Source organism: Bombina bombina, chromosome 5, assembly GCF_027579735.1.
Source record: "Bombina bombina isolate aBomBom1 chromosome 5, aBomBom1.pri, whole genome shotgun sequence".
Taxonomy (NCBI): Eukaryota; Metazoa; Chordata; class Amphibia; order Anura; family Bombinatoridae; genus Bombina; species Bombina bombina.
Genome location: NC_069503.1, coordinates 845,442,001 through 845,469,843, shown reverse-complemented (window position 1 = coordinate 845,469,843; position 27,843 = coordinate 845,442,001). Strand labels below are relative to the sequence as shown.

General features: G+C 39.9%; 1 protein-coding gene across 1 annotated transcript in view; it reads left to right on the top strand.

The window, feature by feature from the left end:
* NPC1 (NPC intracellular cholesterol transporter 1) overlaps positions 1-27,843 on the top strand; it is a 322,060-nt gene that overhangs the window by 70,429 nt on the left and 223,788 nt on the right. The window contains exons 2-4 of the mRNA XM_053714975.1: positions 11,413-11,535; positions 12,237-12,343; positions 12,857-13,029. Coding sequence (XP_053570950.1) covers positions 11,413-11,535; positions 12,237-12,343; positions 12,857-13,029 — 403 coding nt within the window. The remainder of the gene's footprint in view (positions 1-11,412; positions 11,536-12,236; positions 12,344-12,856; positions 13,030-27,843) is intronic.

The window sequence follows — 27,843 nt, the reverse complement described above, 5'->3', positions numbered from 1 at the left end:
CCTTATCTTGTTTTCCATGCTGATAAGGTGGTTTTGCGTACCAAACCTGGATTCCTTCCTAAGGTTGTTACTAATAGGAATATCAATCAGGAAATTGTTGTTCCTTCTCTGTGTCCTAATCCTTCCTCTAAGAAGGAGCGTCTGTTGCACAACTTGGACGTGGTTCGTGCTTTGAAGTTTTACTTGCAAGCAACCAATGATTTCCGTCAAACGTTTTCTTTGTTTGTTGTCTATTCTGGAAAACGTAGAGGTCAAAAAGCTACGGCTACCTCCTTTCTTTTTGGCTGAAAAGCATCATCCGTTTGGCATACGAGACTGCTGGACAGCAGCCTCCTGAAAGGATTACAGCTCACTCTACTAGAGTGGTGGCTTCCACATGGGCTTTTAAAAATGATGCTTCTGTTGAACAGATTTGTAAGGCTGCGACTTGGTCTTCGCTTCATACCTTTTCCAAATTTTCCAAATTTGATACTTTTGCTTCTTCGGAAGCTATTTTTGGGAGAAAAGTTCTTCAAGCAGTGGTGCCTTCTGTTTAACCATCTGTCTTGTCCCTCCCGTTCATCCGTGTCCTGTAGCTTTAGTATTGTATCCCACAAGTAAAGGATGAATCCGTGGACTCGTCTTACCTTTATAGAAGAAAACTAAATTTATGCTTACCTGATTGATTTCTTCTATGGTAAGACGAGTCCATGGCCCGCCCTGTCATTTTAAGACAGATTGTATTTTTTTATTTAAACTCGGTCACCTCTGCACCTTGTAGTTTCTCCTTTTTCTTTTTGTACCTTCGAATGAATAGGGGGTGGAGCTAAGGGAGGAGCTATATAGACAGCTCTGCTGTGGTGCTCTTTGCCACTTCCTGTAGGGAAGGATAATATCCCACAAGTAAAGGATGAATCCATGGACTCGTCTTACCATAGAAGAAATCAATTTATCAGGTAAGCATAAATTTAGTTTTTTTTTTTTATCTCATACCAATCAATCTAATAATATTTCTATGTGTACAAATGCGCCTATTGTTTCTTCCTTAGAGATGGATGCAGATGGCATACTCCCAGCAATAAAAAGACTTTGCTACCATAATTGAGAAGGCCCTAACTGTAGTAACGCCTTCTAAAAGCAGCTTCTACTAGTAATATGTGTACTGACCAACAAAATACTGATGATGATTCCTCTGATTCTGAGGCTCCCTCATCAGACACAGAACCTGATAATTCCTCATTTTTATTTAACATTGAACACATTCATTTTCTTTTAAAGGAAGTCTTAGTCACTTTAGGGATTGAAGAAGTTAAACCTTCTAATGATAAACACTGTAATAGTTTAAATTCAGTGTATACAACAGTTGTTAATCTCTCTGAGATTTTCCCTATACCTGATGCTATCTCTGATACGATTGCTAAAGAAAGGTGTAAACCAGTTACCTCCTTTTAACCCTAATTCAAGGTTTAAAAATCTATATCACTTACCTGCTGCTAATTTTAGAATTATGGGAAACAGTCCCCAAAGTTGATGTGGCCATTTCCACTCTAGCTAAATGTACTATTGTACTATTCCTTTAGAAGACAGTACTTCTTTTAAAGACCCTTTAGATCAGACATCCTCAAACTTGGCCCTCCAGAGGTTTTTGGAACTACATTTCCCATGATGCTCAGCCATCATTTCAGCTGCCTGAGCATCATGGGAAATGTAGTTCCAAAACCTCTGGAGGGCCAAGTTTGAGGATGTCTGCTTTAGATAGAAAACTTGATCTTATCTTAGAAGGGCATATTTACATACTGGCTATATTTTTAGACTAGCTATTGCTGACATAGCTGTTGCTTCTACTTTCTGGTTATCCAGTCTTGCTCAGCAGTTATCTACTGACCCTGAATGTTCCAATATTTTGAATTTACTTCAACACACAAATAATTTAATCTGTGATGCAGTATTTGAAACTTAACATTAAAACTATGTCTTAAGCTATTCTTACCAGAAGAGCTTTATGGCTTAAATCATGGAGTGCTGATATGGTGTCTAAAACCAGATTACTTTCTCTTTACTTCCAAGGAAAGAATTTATTTAGGTCTCAACTGGATTCTATTATTTCTGGTATTGCTGGAGGTAAGGGAGTGTTTGTTCCTCAAGGCAAAAATTCTAAAGGGAAATTCAAGGCTCCCAATCACTCCCAAATATTATGTTGAAGCTACTAAAGATTTCAGGAAGACTTCTAGTCTATTTGTTGTCTTCTCTGGTTCTAGGAAAGGGCAGAAAGCTTCTGCCATTTCTTTGGTATCTTGGTTGAAGCTTTTGATTCATAAAGCTTATTTAGAGGCGGAACAGTCCCAACCTCAGAGGATCACAGCTCATTCTACTAGAGCAGTCTCCACTTCTTGGGCTTTTAAGAATGAAGCTTCAGTTGATCAGATTTGCAAAGCAGCAACTTGGTCTTCTTTGCATACATTTACAAAATTTTACCATTTTGATGTATTTGCTTCTTCTGAAGCAGTCTTTGGTAGAAAAGTTCTTCAGGCAGCTGTTTCAGTTTGATTCTTCTGCTAATGTTTTAATTTTTTTCTTTCAATTTATGAGAAAAACGTATTTTTTGTGGATTTAATTTTTTCAGCGGGAAATGGCTGTTTTTATTTTATCCCTTCCTTTCTAGTGACTCTTCTGTGGACTTCCACATCTTGGGTATTTCTATCCCATACGTCACTAGCTCATGGACTCTTGCCAATTACATGAAATAAAACATAATTTATGTAAGAACTTACCTGATAAATTAATTTTTCATATTGACAAGAGTCCATGAGACCCACCCATTTTCTGGTGGTTATGATTTTTTGTATAAAAGCACAATTATATTTCCAGTTCCTCCTTTTTTGTATGTTTTTTTTTTTTACTCCTTTTTCTATCACCCCACTATGGCTTCATTAACCCCTTAATGACCGAGGACGAACGCCATACGTCCTCAGAAAAAATACAGTTAACGCCTGAGGACGTATGGCGTAAGTCCTCTGTTTGGAAAGCAGCTGGAAGCGATCCTGATCGCTTCCAGCTGCTTTCCGGTTATTGCAGGATGCCTTGATATCGAGGCATCCTGCAATAACAATTTGTACCCCTCCGGTGCAGAGAGAGCCACTCTGTGGCCCTCTCTACACCAGACATCGATGGCCGCATTCGTTGGTGGGTGGGAGCTGCAGTGGGAGGCGGGTGGGCGGCCATCGATGGGTTCTTAGAGACAGAGGGGGGCGGGATCGGAGGCGGGACAGTCGGGCGCGCAAACGGAAGGCGGCGGGCGGGCGCGTGCACAGGGAGGGAGCGGGTGGGAACCGCTACTCTACAGAAATGATTAAGTATAAGTGGGAGGAAGGGGGGGGGGAAGAAATGCCCCAAAAAAGTAATCTAAGGGATCTGGGAGGGGGTGGGGGTTGGTCTTGGGCTACACTACAGCAAAAAATTAAATACAAAATAAAAAAGAGACTATATATTGTAAACTGGGTACTGGCAGACAGCTGCCAGTACCCAAGATGGCTGCCAAGAAGGTAGAGGGGGAGGTTAGAGATCTGTTGGGGGGGGGGGTAGGGAGGTTGGGGGCTAAGGGGGGGGATCCTACACAGCAGCATATGTAAATATGCAAAGGGGAAAAAAAAAGAAAAAAAGGATGCCTTTTATTTTAGTAATGGCAGACTTTCTGCTAGTACTTAAGATGGTGGGGACAATTGTGGGGTGGGGGAGGTAAGAGAGCTGTTTGGGAGGGATCGGGGGGGTGATGTGTCAGGTGGGAGGCTGATCTCTACACTAAAGCTAAAATTATCCCTCCAAGCTACCTAATTAAACCCTTCACTGCTAGCCATAATACACGTGTGATGTGCAGCGGCATTTAGCGGCCTTCTAAATACCAAAAAGCAACGCCAAAGCCATATATGTCTGCTATTTCTGAACAAAGGGGATCCCAGAAAAGCATTTACAACCATTTGTGCCATAATTACACAAGCTGTTTGTAAATGATTTCAGTGAGAAACCTAAAATTTGGAAAAAATTAACGATTTTTTTTTATTTTATCGCATTTGGCGGTGAAATGGTGGTATGAAATATACCAAAATGGGCCTAGATCAATACTTTGGGTTGTCTACTACATTACACTAAAGCTAAAATTACCCCAAAAAGCTCCCTAAATGCTCCCTAATTAACCCCTTCACTGCTGGGCATAATACACGTGTAGTGCGCAATGGCATTTTGCGGCCTTCTAATTACTAAAAAACAACTCCAAAGCCATATATGTCTGCTATTTCTGAACAAAGGGGATCCCAGAAAAAAATTTACAACCATTTATGCCATAATTGCACAAGCTGTTTGTAAATAATTTCAGTGAGAAACCTAAAGTTTGTAAAAAAAAAAAAAAAATGTGAAAAAGTGAACTTTTTTTTTTTTATTTGATCGCATTTGGCGGTGAAATGGTGGCATGAAATATACCAAAATTGGCCTAGATCAATACTTTGGAATGTCTTCTAAAAAAAAATATATACATGTCATGGGATATTCAGGGATTCCTGAAAGATATCAGTGTCCCATTGTAACTAGTGCTAATTTAAAAAAAAAAAAGTGGTTTGGAAATAGCAAAGTGCTACTTGTATTTATGGCCCTATAACTTGCAAAGAACATGTAAACATTGGGTATTTTCTAAACTCTGGACAAAATTTAGAAACTATTTAGCATGGGTGTTTTTGGTGGTTGTAGATTTGTAACAGATTTTGGGGGTCAAAGTTAGAAAAAGTGTGTTTTTTTTTTTTCCATTTTTTCCTCATATTTTATCTTTTTTTATAGTAAATTATAAGATATGATGAAAATAATGGTATCTTTATAAAGTCCATTTAATGGTGAGAAAAACGATATACGAGTAATTACAGCTAAACACAAACACTGCAAAAATTTAAAAATAGCCTTGGTCCCAAACGGACAGAAAATGGAAAAGTGCTGTGGTCATTAAGGGGTTAAACTGAATTGTGGGTGTGGTGAGGGGTGTATTTATAGGCATTTTGAGGTTTGGGAAACTGCCCCTCCTGGTAGGATTCTATATCCCATACGTCACTAGCTCATGGACTCTTGCCAATATGAAAGAAATTAATTTATCAGGTAAGTTCTTACATAAATTTATGTTTTTTGTTTGGTTATATCAGTTTATTAACTCAATATGTATGCAAAAAGAACCGGAGGGGAAAAAAAGAAAAACAACAAAAAAGAGGGGGAGAAAAGCTTTACGCCCTGGATAACAGAAACAAAGAACAAAAATATGTAGACAGTTGAGATCAGTCATATTAAACATTATATACATATACATAGATCAATCAGAATATTAGAAATTTAAAAAAACAATTAAAGTCACCTATCAGACTTATATTTAATCAATGAATTTCATTGTGTCTTGGAGTTCCTAGCTATTACCTTCTCCGGTTATATACTATGTTGCGTCCAAAGTTCATTGACTTATTAGATAAATGCATAAGCTTCTTTAAGCACAGGGCCAGATATTTGCCCTACGTCATACAAACATCAGTACTTGGTGTCTGGAGTCCCTGGTGACCTTGTATCACTGCAGACTGTTTTGTTTGGAGTGGGAGACATCAGTACAAGAGTACACTGGTTATCTTAACTTGTGTGTCACCAGAACGTGTCCTGTATGCAGGTCATTGTTTTTCTTTTTTTTTTTTTTTTTTGCAATGTATTTCGTTGTTGCATTCTGTATATTTTATTAATGTCCCTTCTTTTAAGATTATAGGCTACACTGATTTTTCAAAGTAGAAAGTAACATCAGATGAACAACACTTTAGCAAATAGCGACTCATATTTGCACCTATTTCCAAACCTACATAGGCATATGTTGTATGCTCTGAGATGTGCCGAGCAGATAAACAACCTCTTTATCTAAACTTTACTTGCAAACTCCCTGAATGAGTTAAATCCGTAGGCACTCTCATGCACATTAAGAGAGAAAGCAGAACTGTGTAAGCTTGTGTGCTTTATATAACTTAGGCAGAAAGAGATTTGTTTTAAAGAATAGATAGGGGAGAATTGAAATTTTCATTTACATTTTTGCGGTGTACTTTCATTAGCCAAAAAATGACTGTTTCTCAGTGGCATACGCACATATGCTGTGAGTTCCCCATGCACTAGCAACACACCTTTTTAGAGAGTCAGCAGTAGCTTGTATGGCACTGAAGCAATACACAGCAATGCCAAGCATGGTGTTATATCCTGATCCTCTTGTCACACACAGCATATGTGCATATGCTGCTGAAACAGTAATACATATTGCTACAGCCATTTTTGTTCATGGAAGTATATTGCAAAAAATGCTTCTATTTGAAATTAAAACGCTTTCATGCACGTTTTAATTTTGACATTCCTTTCCCTTTAATTTAAAAAATATTTGGTCCTGTACTATACTCTTTATTAGAAGGCTTGTTCTGCTCTACTAATAGATAACTAATAATTATCCCTCGCAGCCAGTGCGCAATAAAAGATGTTGGTATCATTTTATTTTTTTTATAATTCCATTTAATTTAAAATGACTTCTGATTTAAGGTTGTGGTTTACGTACAATGTTTTTACTTCCTTGTAGGCTCCTGTATAAGAGAAGTGAAAACAAACTCTTTATGAAGCATATTGTTAAAGACAATGAACTTTAGCTTAATTTTAATATATATATTAAAGATTGTATGCTCTGTCTAATTATGACTTTACTGTCCCTTTAAAACGATGTGTAGAGATTCTTTTTAAATATTTTGTCTTAAAGTTTACCTTTTTAGTGTCCCCATTTTTTTTTTTTTAAAGTAGCATGTGATGGGTAAGCACAAAACACCAGTTCACTTTTGGGGGGTGTGGGAGGCAGAGGGACAACAAAAAGTCTGTTTCAGAGACTGTTGAAGCGACATGAAACTTAATTTTTTTTTTTTTTTCATGATCCAGGTACAGCATACAATTTTAAACAACTTTCCAATGAGTTTAATGATCTAATTTGCTTCATTCTCTTGGCATCCTTTGTTGAAAAGTATACCTAGGTATGATCAGGAGCAGGCAACTAGCTGCTGATTGATGGTTGCACATATATACCTCTTATCTTTGGCTTACTGATGTCTTCAGCTAGCTCCCAGTAGTGCGTTGCTGCACCTTCAATAAAGGATACCAAGATAATTAAACAAGATTGACAATAGAAGTAAGTTGGAAAGCTGTTTAAAATGATATGATCTATCTGAATCGTGAAAAAAATATGTTGGTTTATGCCCCTTTAAGAGACATTTTTCATACAGGAAATGAGTTACTATATTTTTCTCTGTTTAGACATGAAAACGGTAAGACAATGTAGGAATATAATAAGTGTTCTTAGCAATCAATATTTCTTCTGCAAATTATTGGTCAGAGAAATACTGCAGGAACACACTTGAGCACAAAATGGAATATACTCACAGAAGGAGCATAGAATAAAGCTAGAATAAAGATTAAAACACCACTTGCCAAGGTCTACGCATTTATGGGAAAGGTGGTTGTATGTATAATACATTTAATACAATCGTCTCAGTCTACATTTATTATACAATATTAAACCAATATCAATCCGTATAAGCAGTTTCAAAACGGTAATTTTGACAACAGGCCAGACACTTTGATAAAATAACTCTACTACATAAATTAATTCCTTTCTATTCTTCCCTCTAAACAGTAAATAATGCTTAAAGGGACATGAAACAAGTTGGGATAGAGGCAAAATATAATATGTACTTTAATTACTTTTCCTGCACATTTTATATTGCAGTGCCTCGTCATTACCCTTTCTTTTAAGTTTCTGAATTGTACAGCTCTAACTCCCCCCACACAATTCCTTATATGGCTGTATCTATCTCCACCTTTGCTTTGATAGAATACAAGACTTTAACACTCATCTGCTGGAACATGCCTAGAAGCAAATAAGCTGCTGTGAACAATGCCTTTGTTTCTGATGCTAAGAGGGGGGGGGGGTGGATCAGACAACTACGTTACTAATTTTGCTTATTTTTGAAAATTATTGCTTGGCAGCAATTTGTAAACATTTTTTTATACAAACTATTTCTTTTGCAAGATGTACCGAGTCCATGGATTCATCCTAACTTGTGGGATAGTGTCCTTCCTGACAGGAAGTAGCAAAGAGAGCACCACAGCAGGGCTGTCTATATAGCTCCCCCCTTAACTCCACCCCCCAGTCATTCTCTTTGCTGGCTCTAAGCAGGAACTCAGGATGTGGCCCTCCTACTGATAAATATTCTGGAATTAAGAGCGATATTCAATGCTCTTCAGGCGTGGCCTCAGCTGGCTTCGGCCGGATTCATCAGGTTTCAGTCGGACAACATCAGCTTATATCAATCATCAGGGGGGAACAAGGAGTTCCTTGGCGATGATAGAAGTTTCCAGGATAATCCGATGGGCAGAGACTCACTCTTGCCATCTATCAGCGATCTATATCCCAGGGGTGGAGAACTGGGAGGCAGATTTTCTAAGTCGTCAGACTTTTCATCCGGGGGAGTGGGAGCTCCATCCGGAGGTGTTTGCTCAACTGGTTCAGCTATGTGGCACACCAGAATTGAATCTGATGGCGTCTCGTCAGAACGCCAAACTTCCTCGTTACGGATCCAGGTCAAGGGATCCTCGGGCAGTACTGATAGATGCTCTAGCAGTACCCTGGTCATTCAACCTGGCTTATGTGTTTCCACCATTCCCTCTCCTTCCGCGTCTGATTGCCAGAATCAAACAGGAGAGAGCTTCGGTGATTTTGATAGCGCCTGCGTGGACTTGGTATGCAGACCTGGTGGACATGTCATCTCTGCCACCATGGACTCTGCCACTGAGACGGGACCTTTTGATTCAAGGCCCATTCAAGCATCCAAATCTAATTTCTCTGCAACTGACTGCTTGGAGATTGAACGCTTGATTTTATCAAAGCGGGGTTTCTCTGAGTCGGTCATAGATACCTTGATTCAGGCTCGAAAGCCTGTCACCAGGAAGATCTATCATAAGATATGGCGTAAATATCTTTTTTGGTGCGAATCCAAAGGCTACTCATGGAGTAAGATCAGGATTCCTAGGATTTTGTCTTTTCTCCAAGAAGGATTGGAGAAAGGATTGTCCGCTAGTTCCTTAAAGGGACAGATATCTGCTTTGTCTATCTTGGAAAGTTCTGTTTCTAGTTGCTATCTCTTCAGCTCGAAGAGTTTCTGAACTACCTGCATTACAATGTGACTCGCCTTATCTTGTTTTCCATGCTGATAAGGTGGTTTTGCGTACCAAACCTGGGTTGCTCCCTAAGGTTGTTTCTAACAGGAATATCAATCAGGAAATTGTTGTTCCTTCTCTGTGTCCTAATCCTTCTAAGAAGGACCGTCTGTTGCACAACTTGGATGTGGTTCGTGCCTTGAAGTTTTATTTGCAGGCAACCAACGATTTTCGCCAATCATCTTCTTTGTTTGTTGTCTATGCTGGAAAGCGTAGAGGTCAAAAGGCTACGGCTACCTCTTTCCTTTTGGCTGAAAAGCATCATCCGTTTGGCTTATGAGACTGCTGGACAGCAGCCTCCTGAAAGAATTACAGCTCACTCCACTAGAGCGGTGGCTTCCACATGGGCTTTTAAAACTGATGCTTCTGTTGAACAGATTTGTAAGGCTGCGACTTGGTCTTCGCTTCATACCTTTTACATATTTTCCAAATTTGATACTTTTGCTTCTTCGGAGGCTATTTTTGGGAGAGAGGTTTTTGCAAGCAGTGGTGCCTTCCGTTTAGGTTCCTGTCTTGTCCCTCCCTTCATCCGTGTCCTAAAGCTTTGGTATTGGTATCCCACAAGTTAGGATGAATCCGTGGACTCGGTACATATTGCAAAAGAAAACAGATTTTATGCTTACCTGATAAATTTCTTTCTTTTGCGATGTACCGAGTCCACGGCCCGCCCTGTCTATTCAAGACAATTTTTTTTATGTAAACTTAAGTCACCTCTGCACCTTATAGTTTCTCCTTTTCTTCCTTGGCCTTCGGTCGAATGACTGGGGGGTGGAGTTAAGGGGGGAGCTATATAGACAGCTCTGATGTGGTGCTCTCTTTGCTACTTCCTGTCAGGAAGGACAATATCCCACAAGTTAGGATGAATCCGTGGACTCGGTATATCGCAAAAGAAAGAAATTAATCAGGTAAGCATAAATTCTGTTTTTTACTTAATTGGCCTTCTTAGGATATGCACAGATCGCAGCCTGTTTTATGGCACTTTAACTTTGCTGCCTTCAGGCGATAACATGTGGTGGGAAAGTAAGAAGGGTAGCAAGTGAGGGACATTGGCATTCTCTGAAGCTGCTACATCCTTATAACAGCATCCTCTGCTTCTAGGTGCAGCTCCAAGTGCGCCAGTTTCAATTACCTTGTGTCCTGCTACTCGTAGTGGTTGTTTTTAACCACTTGCAATCCAGGCTGGCTGACACAATTTTTAGTATGAAGCATAATGACAATTAAAAGACCTTTTGCATGAAAAATGTACTTGGCCTACAACTTTATATTAAGCCCAAAAATATGTTGTAACATTTTGGCCTGTTTAGGGAACTTGGGACAACACTTTTCCAGGTGTGTATTGCTCCATTAAAGGGACAGAAATTGTTATTGTTTGAAAAGATAGATAACGCCTTTACTACAAAAAGATTTTTAGTAAAGCTCTCCTAAATAAAGATAATAAAAACTATAGTGCAACCTAGAAAAACATATTTTGAAAAGGCAGAACAAGAAAGAAGATTCCCCAGCTTTGCACAACCAACATTGATATATTTATATAGTTTTATATAGTTTATAACATTTAAACCTCTAAATTTCTGCCTGTTTCTAAGCAACTATAGAAAACCTCTTATCACATGCTTTTTTTTTTAATTTGCTTTTCACAACAGGAGACTGCTAGTTCATGTGGGTCTTATAGATAACTTCTCTGACGTGAACACAATGCTATGTAAGATTTAGCACAACACAGTACACACACACACACACACACACACACACACACAGATACATACATAGATAGATAGAGTTAATATAACTATGTTTGTTATGCAAAACTGAGGAATGGCATTATCTGTCTTATAAAACCATAAAAATTCTATTGTAAACTGTCCCTTTAAGGCTCTCTATTTCTCATGTGGAGGAAGGGTAGGCAAATAGAAGAATATAGGGTGTACAAGGACATGTAATACATAGGTCCAGTTATATTCTCTTAGGAGCCATGAAAATGTACATTTTTCTATTTGACATTATTTTGAATTCCTCTTTACCACCTTAGATGTGTTGTTTTTCTGTGTATATTCTCAATGCAGGATCAGTGGTGCTTTTTTTACAACTGTGATTTTCAGTGTGCGGCCTGTTTAAACTCTGTGTTTATTTTAGGTGTCTTCCCAAAACTGTGTCTGGTATGGAGAGTGCGGTGAAGATAAACAGGGCAAGAAGTTCAACTGCCCATATTCTGGGCCACCGATACCCTTACCTGAGGATGGTCACGAGCTGCTCCAGGTAAACGACTAATTTTATGTAGTTAAACTTATTATTATTATTTTTATTATTATTATGTGTAGGGAGCGTATGGAATCTGCCACGCTATTAACATAGGTATAATATGCAAAGGTAATGTTTATAAGAAGCAATGTGTAGAGGGCTTGAGCAAGTGTTAGATTTCCTTACATGAATATTTCATTAAAGGACCAGTAAACACAGTAATCAACAAATGCAAGACAATGCAATAGTTGCCTATTTCCACTCCCACTGTACCATGTGACAGCCATCAGCCAATCACAAATGCATACACGTTTTATTCTTTGAATTCTTGCACATGCTCATTAGGAGCTGGTGACTCAAAAGGTTTAAATATAAAAAGACTGCACATTTTGTTAATGGAAGTAAATTGGAAATTTGTTTACAATTGCATGCGCTATCTGAATAATGAAAGTTTAATTTGACTTGAGTGTCCCTTTAAGTTTGCAGAATGGGTTACAATAATGGAAAAAAAACTACTTTTTGAGTTTAGAGTGATTTAAGTCACTACAATGCGTGATATATATATATATATATATATATATATATATATTGATCTAATGTCTTTAGTTTATGGCATTTATAATGAGTAACAGAATTTCATTTTTATTTTTTTCTGACACTTTTTCTTTAATATTACTTTACTACCATGTTTGTTTATTACATTTTCAATTCCTCTTTAGCAACTATGTCCAACTCTGGATTATGGCAACATCAGTGTTTGCTGTGACACTCAGCAGCTGAAAACCCTAAATGACAAACTGCAGCTCCCCTTGCAGTTTCTGTCCAGGTAGGTTGTTTACTGGTGAGTCATGATATGATCTATGTTTGCATCCAGATTATCCTATCCTGCCCTATTCTATCCTGTTAATCCTCTGACTATTTCACACAGAGTTAAGTAATGACTTTATTGCAGTATTTCTCAAGTGGGGAGCTAGCAGGGATACTGTTTATTCATTGATTTTGAATTTGTATTTATCTAAACTATGTAATCATTAGCAATAGGTGTGTCAGTAAACACCATGTCTGTGTTTGGTTGCTATCAACAAACAACCATTATGATTGCAAGTATGAAAAATAGTCACACATTTTCCTCATGAGCAGAAGTGGACAAAATGTGCAGATTACACAAAATTTCAAAATATTTAGTCTTCTGTGGTAACCTCCGTATGTGGTTTGTATCTAGAGTTCATCATTTGCCATCTGTTTCTCTCCAGATATTGCTTGCTTAGCTATTGTATAATAGTTTTACTAAGGTTCTTTGTATACAAGGAAATTGAAAGAATTATGGTTTCTGTTTCAGGTGTCCATCTTGTTTTTTTAATTTGATGACTCTGTTTTGCGAGCTGACATGTAGTCCACGTCAGTCAGAGTTTCTAAATGTTACAGAAACGAACTACACAAGTCCTGAGCCACGTAGCTCAAATGAAAGTATCACTGCCATGGAATATTACATAGGACAGACATTTGCTGATGGTAAGTCCCTTGTTAAGTGTTGTGACTCATTTTATGGCCCCAACTGCATATTAGAATTATAAAGGTTCACCTTTAAAATACTGAAAGTTAAAAAGTTGAGCAGCATTTGAAGCTCCACAAAATGATTATCAAGTAATTTGAAGCCTAAACCTGAAACATATAAAAAAAATAAAATATATATATATAGAGAGAAAGGTATAATAAGGCGCAGACTGAGAAGGAGCTAGAACAATGATAGTAGTAGTAAAACGTGTAATCTGATACAATCACAATAAGAAAATACTATGAGATTACACGTATTACTACTACTATCATTATTCTAGCTCATTCTCAGTCTGTGCCTTATAATACCATTTTCTTTCTTTTCTATTACCTGGTGTTTATTAGGATAGAAGACTATAGGGAACCTCTTTATTCTAATAGGTATAGTTTTGCAGCATCCTGGGTGGAGGAGTGCATCTGGATTTTTCAGGCCATTGTCACAGTGTATATATATATATCTCAGACCATTACTGATTTGGTTATATATCATTAGATATGCATAGATAGATGATTGAAACTATTGGGAGGTGAACTATCTCCAGTTTAATAGGTTGATCATTCATATTTAATCAACTTTTCAGCTGTACTTAATCAGAAGGAGAAATATAGTGATTACCCTTAATAATAATTTAAATAGTTTTTAACTAAAAAAAAAACAAAGAACATTACCTTAATAATAATTTAATAATAATTTAAATAGTTTTATTTAACTAAAACAACAATATTTCATTTTTAATGTTTGCCCCTCCTTCCTCATACTTAGGTCCTTGTGCAGATCTATTCCACTCCAAAAAAAATCTTCTTTTCATTGAGATTCTTGAAAATTAGTTTGGGTTGATTCTGTGTACATAGATTTGCAGGGGAGCAATTTAAAGCTACAGTAAAGAAAAAATGAAGTTTTCGTGACTCAGAACATGCAATTTACTTCTTTTATCTAATTTGTATTGCTTTATTTTCTTGGTATCCATCGTTGAAAAGCATACATAGTTAGGCTAAGAAGCAATGCACTACTGCGAGCGGGCTGCTTGTCACTGTCTCACCAAATATGTTTAGCTAGGCCCCAGTAGAGCATTACCCTCCTTCAATAAAGGATACCAAGATAAAAAAAGCAAATTTGATAACAGAAGGAAATATGAAAATATGTGTGTATAAAACAGAATATAGGGCCATATGGACAAAGCAAGAATTTGTGGGATTTAAAGGGACAGTGTACTGAAAGTTTTCTTCTCTTTAAAATGTTTCCTATTTATCCTACTGGAGTATATTCAATTGTTTAGAAATACGTAATTTTACTTTTATTTTATCATTTGAAATAGCTGATTTCTTCTATAAGGTACGACGAGTCCACGGATTCATCCTTTACTTGTGGAATATTATCCTCCTGCTAACAGGAAGTGGCAAAGAGCACCACAGCAGAGCAGTCTATATAGCTCCTCCCTTAGCTCCACCCCCCAGTCATTCTCTTTGCCTACTCTAAGTACTAGGAAGGGTAAAGTGAAAGAGGTGATAAAATGTTAGTTTTTATTTTCTTCAAGCAAGAGTTTTTTATTTTAAATGGTACCGGTGTGTACTATTTACTCTCAGGCAGCAGATGGATGAAGACTTCTGCCTGGAGGCTGATGATCTTAGCATTTGTCACTAAGATCCAGAGCAGTTCCCACAGAGGCTGAGGGGTACAAGAAACTTCAGTGTGAGGAACGTTTTCATTCTATATAGCAGTGAGGTATGTTCAGTCATTTTTTCTGGAGAGACTGTGGTATTTCAGAAAGGCTGACAGTATCCCCATGAGGGTAAGGGTAAGCAGTAATCCTAAGAGTTATAGAAGGGTATTACTAAGCTTGCATAAGGGGCTAATTAAAAAATGGTTGACACTGAATTTTGATTGTTTGTGGGCAAACGTTTTGTGAACTGGGAGTGCTGTTAACGTTTTTTGGGATCCAAGTCAGTCTGGAGACCTAACCAGACCTGGAACAAAGGTAAACAGGCCAAGAAGCCTGCTGCTGCCACCAAGACAGCATGAAGGGGTAGCCCCTGATCCGGGACTGGATCTAGTAGGGGGCAGACTTTCTCTTTTTGCTCAGGCTTCGGCAAGAGACGTTCAGGACTCCTGGGCTTTAGAAATCGTAACCCAGGGGTATCTTCTAGATTTCAAAGATTCTCCTCCAAGGGGGAGATTCCATCTTTCTCAATTGTCTGTAAACCAGACAAAAAGAGAGGCGTTCTTACGCTGTGTAGAAGACCTATATACCATGGGAGTGAACCACCCAGTTCCGAAAACAGAACAGGGGCAGGGGTTTTACTCCAATCTGTTTGTGGTTCCCAAAAAGGAGGGAACCTTCAGACCAATTTTAGATCTAAATATCCTAAACAAATTCCTCAGAGTCCAATCCTTCAAGATGGAGACCATTCAGACTATTTTACCAATGATCCAGGAGGGTCAATATATGACCACCGTGGACTTAAAGGATGCGTATCTACACATCCCTATCCACAATAACTTTTTTTAGCAACTTTATTGAGGGTACACTTGGCTTGATTTTTGGGTCTCAGAACCCACATGGCTAGTATGGAGCCGCTCTGGTGCAGTTCATTTAGGCTGACAAAACATCGAGTGAGATGGGCGGGTCCTATTTTCGCGCCTCAGATGCGCAGTTGTATTTACTAAGCAAGCTCCAACTCCGGAGGGCCCTTGTGGAAGTATTGGGCCAAATCGAAGCTTTAACCCCATTTTTCCAATCCCTGAGGGCAGGTAGGCGCCACAGCAGGGCTGTGGCAAGGTGCTGGGGGTGTTTTTTCTGGATTTAGGCCTTATTATCGATCCGGATTTAGGCCTTATTATCAATTAACTACACAAATTGAGTCTTATATCAAAAATTTGAAAAGATTGGTGTATATTAAAGCAGTTTTGCAGAACGTATATGCTTTTTTTCTCTTAAAGGCGCAGTACCGTTTTTTAAGATTGTTATTTTTTCACTAAATAAAGTATTTTCAAGCTTGTTTGTGGTCATTACTAGCCTGTTCAACATGTCTGACATTGAGGAAAGTTAATGTTCAATGTGTTTAGAAGCCATTGTGGAACCCCCACTTAGAATGTGTCCCTCATGCACTGAAAGGTCAATAAATTGCAAAGAACATATTTTAGCTAATTAAAGTATGTCGCAGGATAATTCTCAGTCAGAAGGGAATCGGGTTATGCCATCTAATTCTCCCCAAGTGTCACAACCACTAACGTCCGCACAAGCGACACCAAGTACTTCTAGTGCGTCTAATTCTTTCACCCTGCAAGATATGGCCACAGTTATGAATACTACCCTCACAGAGGTTTTATCTAAGCTGCCTGGGTTGCAGGGGAAGCGCAGTAGGTATGGTGTGAGAACAAATGCTGAGCCCTCTGACGCTTTATTAGCCATATCCGATGAACCCTCACAATGTTCTGAGTTGGGGTTGAGGGATTTGCTGTCTGAGGGAATTTCTGATTCAGGAAAGATGTTCCCTCAGACAGACTCAGATATGACGGCTTTTAAATTTAAACTAGAACACCTCCGCTTGTTGCTCAGGGAGGTTTTGGCGACTCTGGATGATTGTGACCTTATTGTAGTTCCAGAGAAATTGTGTAAAATGGACAGATATCTAGAGGTTCCTGCCTACACTGATGTTTTTCCGGTCCCTAAGAGGATTTCGGACATTGTTACTAAGGAGTGGGATAGACCAGGTATTCCGTTCGCTCCCCCTCCTACTTTTAAGAAAATGTTTCCCATATCAAACACCATGCGGGATTCGTGGCAGACTGTCCCTAAGGTGGAGGGAGCTATTTCTACCCTGGCTAAGCATACAACTATACCTATTGAGGACAGTTGTGCTTTCAAAGATCCTATGGATAAAAAATTATAGGGTCTCCTAAAGAAAATATTCGTTCATCAGGGTTTTCTTCTGCAACCTATAGCGTGCATTGTTCCTGTAACTACTGCAGCTGCTTTTTGGTTCGAGGCTCTGGAGGAGGCTCTTCAGGTTGAGACCCCATTAGATGATATTCTGGATAGAATTAGGGCTCTCAAGCTAGCTAATTCTTTCATTACAGATGCCGCTTTTCAACTGGCTAAATTAGCGGCAAAGAATTCAGGTTTTGCCATTTTAGCGCATAGAGCGTTATGGCTTAAGTCCTGGTCTGCTGATGTGTCATCAAAATCTAAGCTTTTAGCCATCGCTTTCAAAGGTAAGACCCTATTCGGGCCTGAACTGAAAGAGATCATTTCAGACATCACTGGAGGGAAAGGCCATGCCCTTCCTCAGGATAAGACAAATAAGATGAGAACAAAACAAAATAATTTTCGTTCCTTTCGAAACTTCAAAGGTGGTCCCTCTACCTCTTCCCCTGCTGCAAAACAAGAGGGGAATTTTGCTCAATCTATCTTGGAAAGTTCTGTTTTTAGTTGCTATCTCTTCGGCTCAAAGAGTTTCTGAACTATCTGCATTGCAATGCGACTCATCTTATCTTTTTTTCCATGCTGATAAGGTGGTTTTGCGTACCAAACCTGGATTCCTTCCTAAGGTTGTTACTAATAGGAATATTAATCAGGAAATTGTTGTTCCGTCTCTGTGTCCTAATCCTTCCTCTAAGAAGGAGCGTTTGTTGCACAACTTGGACGTGGTTCGTGCTTTGAAGTTTTACTTGCAAGCGACCAAAGATTTCCGTCAAACATCTTCTTTGTTTGTTGTCTATTCTGGAAAACGTAGAGGTCAAAAAGCTATGGCTACCTCTCTTTCTTTTTGGCTGAAAAGCATCATCCGTTTGGCATACGAGACTGCTGGACAGCAGCCTCCTGAAAGAATTACATCTCACTCTACTAGAACGGTGGCTTCCACATGGGCTTTTAAAAATTATGCTTCTGTTGAACAGATTTGTAAGGCTTCGGCTTGGTCTTCGCTTCATACCTTTTCCAAATTTTCCAAATTTTATACTTTTGCTTCTTCGGGAGGCTATTTTTGGGAAAAAAGTTCTTCAAGCAGTGGTGCCTTCTGTTTAGCCATCTGTCTTGTCCCTCCCGTTCATCCGTGTCCTGTAGCTTTGGTATTGTATCCCACAAGTAAAGGATGAATCCGTGGACTCGTCGTACCTTATAGAAGAAAAGTAAATTTATGCTTACCTGATAAATTAATTTCTTCTATGGTACGACGAGTCCACGGCCCACCCTGTCAGTTTAAGATAGATTATATTTTTTTATTTTAAACTTGTCACTTCTGCACCTTTTAGTTTCTCCTTTTTCTTCCTGTACCTTCGGTCGAATGACTGGGGGGTGGAGCTAAGGGAGGAGCTATATAGACAGCTCTGCTGTGGTGCTCTTTGCCACTTCCTGTTAGCAGGAGGATAATATCCCACAAGTAAAGGATGAATCCGTGGACTCGTCGTACCATAGAAGAAATTAATTTATCGGGTAAGCATAAATTTACTTTTTATTTCTTTGAAACCCCCTGCAATACTAACTATGTCAGTATAGAAGTACTAGCTATAGAAAAGTTATGGAAACAAGACATTAGAGCAAATTATCCTCCCAGTGGGGCTGGGAGAGATGTTTGTAAAGGTTGTTTCTGAATCAGCATTAAATACAGTTGCTTGCCTGAGTGCACTCTCGCTTTTTAATCTACAAAAAAAATGTATTACCATGAGTGTTTTTTTTATGTACATAATAGAGTTGCCAACTTTATTTGAAATATAAATATGGGAGACACTGGAATCAACAAATTATATAGTAGTAACTGAACAATACCACTTTATTTTGCAAAACTGGTTATAGTTTGATACAAATCATGCTTATTCACAGAGTCTAGCTTAATACAATCAACAACTTTCTACAATTCAGTGAATTCTATTTCTCATTTAAGGCACACTAAGAGTAAAGGCATTAAACTGACAGATAACATCACAATTATTTAACTAAATAAGAGTACAATATTTAATTTTGTGAAATGAAGAGTTTACATGTAAAAAATGTTCTTTGAACAGATAAATAAGATAACCTGAGAGACTGTAAAACGTTTGTGCAAATAATAGAGATGAAAACAAAAAAACACAGTGATCCTCAGAAAAAGCTACTCATTTATTCCTCTATGTGAAAATAGGTAAAAACATACAAACCGTGGCAACAAAACAAAAATGCAGGTTTCTCATGGCTAGTACTCAATCAGCCCTACATGTTTCGGATGGTTCCTTAATCATGGACATGATTGGCTGCCATTACATCCTGCCTGATATACCTATAGTTACATCCCTATTGGTCCAAAGATTTTCAGTGATTAACCCCTTCAGTACCTATGTATAATATTCAATGATAAGCCTATATAAATTTAGTTTAATTGATAGGCCTAACCCAAACCTAGATGCAAATTTAGAATTAAGCATATCAAATATTTATGGCATAACTGCTTATGGTTCCTTAATTATAATTCTGTTTTAGACTTACTTGCAGTAATGTATTTGTGTCCTGATGTGTTAATTCTAATATTTGTTATCATCCCTTTGTTATCCATTTAAAGATGGTTAAGTATGTTAAATTTGTATAAATAATAAAATCCTTAACCCCTATCTTATGCTAGGGTGGGGAAAATAAGGACCATCTAAAAATAACAACACAAGGAGGATCAAAACAATCATATTTACTATATTCCTGCATTCTCCTCCAAAGTAGTGTCCCCAGGCTCATGGCTCTAGTAATTCACACTCAAGTATAGCTCCATATGTTTCCTGTATATTATTTCTTATAGGGGCATGATTTCTACCTTTTCCAGAAGTTTGACATCTCCCTCAATATTGAAGCCCTGGGGTCTCCTTGTCTTCAATTTGAAAATCCAAAATGCTTCACGTAGCATTAACCATGCTGTCCTGTCCCCACCTCTTGGGGGGGGGGGGGCTCCGAACACACTCTATAACCTGCCATGAGAGCGATGTGACATCACCACCATGTATAGTTATAAAGTGTTGTGAGAGCCCAGAGCACTCATTATCATGGGAGATGTCATTAAGGTGTTCTGTTATTCTGGAACGTGCTTCCCTAGTCGTGCATCCGACATACTGCCCATTGCACAATGTACATTCCACCAAATAGATCACGAAGGTGGTTCTACAGTTAGTGCAGTTGGCAAGATCAAAGACCCGATTTGTTGTCTTTGATTGAAAGCTAGAGGTAACCTTGCTATGTTGGCATGCTATGCATCTGGAGTAGTGGCATTTAAAATGCCCTTTCACACTCAACCAGCTACTGTTGGTCTTGGCCTTGTCCCTAAGTACACTAGGTGCTACCAAATTACCTATTGTGCGTGCTCGCCATGATACAAAATTACATCCCTTGGACACATATTCCTTTAAACTGTCTTCTGCTGTAAGAATCGGCAGGTGTTTGTTAACTATGTCAGTAATGTCATTGAACTAAAGGCTGTAAGTAGTGACTAGTGTTGGTTTCTGGATATCATAACCTCTCCTGATATGGTCTGGCATATTGTGTGTGCCCCTCAACATGTTTTTGCGATCCATTCTGCTGATTTCCAGGTATGCTCTGTTAATCACTTTTCGTGAATAACCTCTCTGTTAGGAGCTGCTTCAGTTCTTTGCTCTCCTTATTGAAGTCTTCTTCCAAGGAGCAGTTCCGCTTAATTATGAACTGCCCCTTGGCCACCCCAAATCCTGTATGACGAGGATGGTTACTTCTGGCATGAAGCAAGGAGTTAGATGTGATAGGTTTCCGATAAAGAGTGGAAAGTATTTTTCCACTCATATCACCTTTAAGTTTCACATCTAAATAGGGTATAGCATCAACTTCACCCTGTGAGGTAAACTCCAGGCCCACCTCATTGGAATTGAGATAGGTCATAAAGTCTTGTGTCTCAGCAACCTCTCCCACCCAAACAAAAAGGAGATCGTCAATGAATCTCTTGTATGATCTAATCTTGTCTCTGAATGGGTTTTTATCTCCAAAGACGTGGGACAGCTCCCACCAACCCATAAAAAGGTTGGCATACGAAGGGGCAAATTTTGCCCCCATTGCTGTCCCACGTCTCTGGAGATAAAAAGTTTGTTCGAATTTAAAATAATTGTGGGTCAGGAGGAACGTGAGTGTCTCCACTATAAACTCAATTAAATCCACATGATAATTACTAATGTTTTGTAACATGTATTTCACGGCCTTAATGCCGTGCTCATGTGGAGTAGCCGAGTAGAGGCCTACCACGTCCACCGCCAACCACTTACAATCAATATCACATTCAACATTTTCCATAATTTGTATGAGGTGGGTGGTATCTTTGAGATAAGACGGTAGAAAAAGGATGATGGGTTGTAGGAGGTACTCAATCCAACCTGATAATTTCTCAAATAATGATCCTATACCCAATACTATCGGTCTTCCTTTCACCCCCACCAAGGTTTCATGTACCTTGGGGAGGTGATGGAATATAGGAATAACTGGTTTTTGTACCATCAGGTATTCAAAAGTTTCAGAGTCAATGAGTCCCTTCATCAGACCATCATCCAATAAGTGTCTCAGCTCAATTCCAAACCTCTCAGTAGGATTATAGCTCAACTCTCTGTATACTTGTGTGTCAGTTAATTGTCATAAGGCCTCTGTGACAAAATCATTTCTTCCCATCATGACTATACAGCCTCCCTTGTCTGCCTGTTTGATTACAATATCCTCCCTTTTACTTAGCTGTTCTAGTGCCAATTTGTAAGCTGGGCTCAGGTTTTGTGTTATCTTTTGAGGTTGCTCTGAGAGCTTAATCAGATCCTCTTCTACTCAGCGATGAAACGCCTCCAAGAAGGGGCCTCTTACTCTAGTGGGGTAAAAGATGGGCTTGGGTTTAAATACTACATGGTTTGACTTGATGGTAACCTCTGAGTGTATGTTGAAGGTCCCCAATTCATGGAGGGTTAAATAATCTATCCCTTCATTAAAATCTATTATATCAGAAATGCCCGGGGCACTCTCACCTTCAGTAACATCAAGTAAATTAGATGCACTATCAATTTCCGCTGACTCATCTCTTGTATCTGAGCCCCAAAAGAACTTTCTCAATGTAAGGTCCCTCACAAGTCTATTAACATCAACAATAGTTTCAAATAAATTACATTTCTTTTACAAGATATGATGAGTCCACAGATTTCATCCTTGTGGGATATCGCCTCCTGGTCAGCAGGAAGTGGCAAAGAGCTCCACAGCAGAGCTGCATATATAGCCCCTCCCTTCCCTCCCCCCCAGTCATTCTCTTTGCCTGTGTTAGTGATAGGAAGAGGTAAAGAGAGGTGCTTAGTTTAGATTCTTCAATCAAGAGTTTTTTTTGTTTTTAAATGGTGCCTAAGCATACTATTTTATTACAGAGCAGCTTCAAGTAGTCTTTTTAGACTGTGGGAACTGGTGGATTTTTGTCTCCACTGTGCCTCCCAGGATTGTGCTGCGTTGCTGTACATGGTCTTGGAAATTCTTAACTAAGACTTCTCTGTTTCACAGGACCTCAGGAGGAAAAGTGGACCTCTTGATACTGTGAAGTTGTCATGCTGTTCCTCAGCATGCAGGTAACTGCAGTTCTTTTATTCTGGGACATAGAAACAGAATCTCAGATGGACTGTACGTTCACTATGCTTTGGGCAGTTAAGCAGTTAATGACTGAACCAGACACTCTAGCAGTCTACTACCTAGAAGCGCTGGGATGTAAGTACAAAGCTAACATAGTGTACCAAACTCTCTGACATAGTTTTATTAAGGAGTTAGACGCTGGGAGCTATTATGTTTGTTTTTTCACCAGACACTCGGGCAGTGTGCCTTGAAGCGCTGGGACTTTGTGTGGGCTAAGGCTGACGCAGGGGATAGCACAATGGGCTAATGACAATGCATTTGTACTTTAGGCAGTTTTGGAGTGCGTATACTCTCTAGCCTCTGGTAAATGGCGGATTTGTTTTTAGAAGATGGCGTGTTGACATTACGCCCACGAGGGGCGGAGCTTTGGACTTTGCGCGCTTTCAGTGCACAGTCAGTGTTACGGCTTTTAAACTGCTTAGCCTGAGTTGGACACACGATTGTTGATGCGCAAGGCTTGTTATAATTGGTCCGGTCACAGGAGCAGGTAGGAGCTGCGGCGAGGTGACAAGGTCTTTATTTCAAAGCAATCTGTGTGAAAAAAGGCTTACTTGTGGGTTATTTTCCAAAGAAAAATACAAAACGGTGTATGAAGGGAAGGTGAACTTAGTTTCTTCCTTATAGATACAGTACTCTTCATATTTGGTGTTTTTAAATTGAGAAATAAAAAACAGATAAGATGTGTGTTTTGAGTTCTTAAAGATACAGTACTCAGTATAATTTTTTTTCCCAATCGTATTTTCTCTGTGAGTGAGTCAAATTTGTTTGTTGTTCAATTTATTAACATGGATGAGCAAAGTGCATGCCTTATGTGTTTAAATGCCATTGTGGAACCCCCTGTTACACTTTGTCCCTCATGTATTACTAGGGCATTACAGTGTAAATAACAACTTTTCTTAATTGATGATAATGATGATTGTGCTCAGACTGATGAGATTCAGGATAAGTCACAATCCCAAGCGTCTCAGCCCATAAAGCCCACGCAGGCGACACCATGTTCTTCATCGGTGTCTGCGTCATTCACTCTGCAGGATATGGCTACAGTTATGTCCTCAACTCTTACAGAAGTGTTATCTAAGTTGCCAGTACTACAGGGTAAACGTAGTAGAATAGAGACCCAGGTAGTCCATGCGGCTTTTGATTCCTTGATGGCGATCTCAGATGTTCCCTCCCAGGATTCGGAAGGGGGGGTAAGGAGGTTCTGTCGCAAGGAGAACTGTCTGACTCAGGTAGCACATTACCCAAGACAGATTTGGACGTTATGTCCTTTAGATTTAAGCTTGAACACCTTCGCCTGTTATTGCGGGAGGTTTTGTTGACCCTGGACGACTGTGACTCTATTGTAGTCCCTCCAGAGAAATTGTGTAAGATGGACAGATATTTGGAGGTCCCTACTTATGCTGATGTTTGTCAGATTCCTAAAAGAATTTCGGAAATTATTAACAAGGAATGGGAAAGGCCGGGTATACCGTTCTCTCCTTCCCCTATATTTAGGAAAATGTATCCTTTACCTGACACCGTTAGGGATGTTTGGCAAACGATTCCTAAGGTGGAGGGAGGCATTTCTACTCTAGCTAAGCGTACGACTATTCCTATTGAGAACAGTTGTGCTTTCAAGGACCCTATGGATAAAAAGTTGGAGGGTCTTCTAAAGAAGCTGTTTGTTCATCAAGGGTTTCTATTGCAACCGACGGCCTGCATTGAACCAGTTACAAATGCGGCTGCCTTTTGGTTTGATGCCCTAGAAGAGTCTCTTAAGACTGAGACTCCTTTGGAGGAAATATTGGATAGAATCAAGGCCCTTAAGCTGGCCAATTCTTTTGTTACGGACACAGATTGCCAAGTTGACGGCTAAGAATGCAGGTTTGGCCATTGTAGCTCGCAGAGCCTTATGGTTGAAATCTTGGTCTGCGGATGTATCCTCTAAATCCAAGCTGTTAGCTATCCCTTTTAAGGGAAAGACTCTATTTGGGCCTGATTTAAAAGAGATCATTTCTGACATTACGGGAGGTAAGGGTCATCTCCTCCCTCAGGATAAGACGTCCAAACAAAGACAGAGTCATTTTCATTCCTTTCAAATTTTCAAAGGAGTCCCTCCTTCCTCTTCCACTAAACAGGAAGGGAACTTCGCACAGTCCAAGCCCGTCTGGAGACATAATCAGGCTTGGAACAAAAGTAAACAACCCAAGAAGCCCGCTGCTGCTCCCAAGACAGCATGAAGGGGCGGCCCCCGGGACCGGATCTAGTAGGGGGCAGACATTCTCTCTTTGTCCAGGCTTGGATAAGAGATGTTCAGGATCCCTGGACACTAGAAATCGTGTCCCAGGGGTACCAACTGGAGTTCAAAAATTCCCTTCCAAGGGGAAGGTTTCTTCTTTCACGATTGTCTGTAGACCAGATAAAAAGAGAGGCGTTCTTACGTTGAGTAAAAGACCTCTCCACTATGGGAGTGATTCATCCCGTTCCAATACAGGAACAGGGGCAGGGGTTTTACTCAAATCTTTTCATGGTTCCTAAAAAAAGAGGGAACGTTCAAGACCCATTTTAGATCTCAAGAGTCTAAACAAATTTCTCAGAGTTCCATCCTTCAAGATGGAGACGATTCGGACAATTCTTCCATTGATCCAGGAGGGTCAATATATGACTACCGTGGACTTAAAGGATGCATATCTTCACATTCCTATCCACAGAGTTCATCACCAGTTTCTAAGGTTTGCCTTCCTGGACAAACATTTTCAGTTTGTGGCTCTTCCCTTCGGGTTGGCCACGGCACCCAGGATCTTCACGAAGGTTCTAGGGTCTTTACTAGCGGTTCTCAGACCGCGGGGCATTGCAGTGGCGCCTTATCTAGACTATATTCTAATCCAGGCGTCCTCTTTCCAACTGACAAAGTCTCATACAGACATGGTTTTGTCCTTTCTAAGGACTCATGGGTGGAAGGTGAACCTAGAAAAGAGTTCACTAATTCCACAGACAAGGGTTCCCTTCCTGGGAACTCTAATAGATTCCGTATCCATGAAAATCTTCTTGACGGAAGTCAGAAAGTTAAAGATTCTGGAGACATGCCAAACCCTTCAGTCCAATCCTTGGCCATCAGTGGCTCAGTGCATGGAGGTAATTGGATTGATGGTGGCGGCAATGGACATCATTCCGTTTGCTCATTTTCATCTCAGACCTCTACAACTGAGCATGCCCAGACAGTGGAATGGAGATTATGCAAATTTGTCTCCTCAGATAGACCTGGATCAGGAGACAAGAGACTCTTCTTTGGTGGTTGTCGCAGGATCATCTGTCCCAAGGGACGTGCTTCCGCAGACCCTCATGGGTGATAGTGACAACGGACGCCAGTCTACTAGGATGGGGTGCAGTCTGGAAATCCCTGAAGGCTCAGGGTGTGTGGACTTGTTCGGAGTCTCTACTTCCAATCAATATTCTGGAGTTGAGGGCAATATTCAATGGGCTTCAAGCTTGGCCTCAATTGGCCTCGGCCAAATTCATCCGATTTCAGTCGGACAACATCACGACTGTGGCTTACATCAATCATCAGGGAGGAACAAGGAGTTCCTTGGCGATGACAGAAGTATCCAATATAATTCGGTGGGCGGAGGCTCACTCTTGTTATCTGTCAGCAATCTACATCCCAGGAGTGGGAAGCAGATTTTTTGAGCAGGCAGACGTTTCATCCGGGGGAATGGGAACTTCACCCGGAGGTCTTTGCCACCCTGATTCTCAGGTGGGGCAGACTGGAACTGGATCTGATGGCATCTCGACAGAATGCCAAGCTTCCAAGGTACGGATCCAGGTCCAGGGACCCTCAGGCCGAACTGATAGATGCCTTGGCAGTGCCGTGGTCGTTCAACCTAGCTTATGTGTTTCCACCGTTTGCTCTCCTTTCCCGGGTGATTGCACGGATCAAACAGGAGAAGGCTTTGGTAATCCTAATCGCTCCTGCGTGGCCTCGCAGGACTTGGTATGCGGATCTGGTGGACATGTCCTCTCTGCCGCCATGGAAGCTTCCATTGAGACAGGACCTTCTCATTCAGGGACCCTTCCTTCATCTGAATCTAATTTCTCTGCATCTAACTGCTTGGAGATTGAACGCTTGATTTTATCTAAGCGGGGGTTCTCTGATGCGGTCATTGATACCTTGATTCAGGCATGCAAGCCTGTTACTAGAAAGATTTACCACAAGATATGGCGTAAATATCTTTATTGGTGCGAATCCAAGGGCTACTCATGGAGTAGGGTTTGGATTCCCAGGATTTTATCTTTTCTCCAAGAGGGATTGGAGAAAGGGTTGTCAGCAAGTTCCTTAAAGGGACAAATTTCTGCTTTGTCCATTTTTCTACACAAACGTCTGGCAGATGTTCCAGATGTTCAATCTTTTTGTCAGGCTCTGACTAGAATCAGGCCTGTATTTAGACCAATTGCTCCTCCTTGGAGTTTGAATTTAGTTCTTAAAGTTCTTCAAGGGGTCCGTTTGAACCCATGCATCTCATAGATATTAAGTTATTATCTTGGAAAGTTTTATTTTTGGTTGCTATTTCTTCTGCTCGCAGAGTTTCGGAGCTTTCGGCTTTACAATGTGATCATCCTTATCTTATTTTCCATGCTGATAAGGTGGTATTACGTACCAAACCTGGTTTTCTTCCTAAGGTTGTTTCTAACAAGAACATTAATCAGGAAATTGTTGTTCCTTCATTATGTCCTAACCCTTCTTCTAAGAAGGAGCGTATGTTACATAGCTTGGACATAGTTCGTGCCTTAAAATTTTACTTGCAGGCGACTAAGGAACATCTTCATTGTTTGTGGTTTTTGCTGGGGAAACCTAGGGGTTAGAAAGCTACGGCTACCTCTCTTTTTGGCTGAAGAGTGTCATCCGTTTGGCATATGAAACTGCTGGACAGCAGCCTCCTGAAAGAATTACGGCTCATTCTACTAGGGCTGTGGCTTCCTCATGGGCATTTAAAAATTATGCTTCTGTTGAACAGATTTGCAAGGCTGCAACTTGGTCGTCTCTTCATACTTTTTCCAAATTTTACAAATTTTATACTTTTGCTTCTTCTGAGGCTGTTTTTGGGAGAAAGGTTCTTTAAGCAGTGGTGCCTTCTGTTTAGGTCCCTGTCTTGTCCCTCCCTTTCATCCGTGTCCT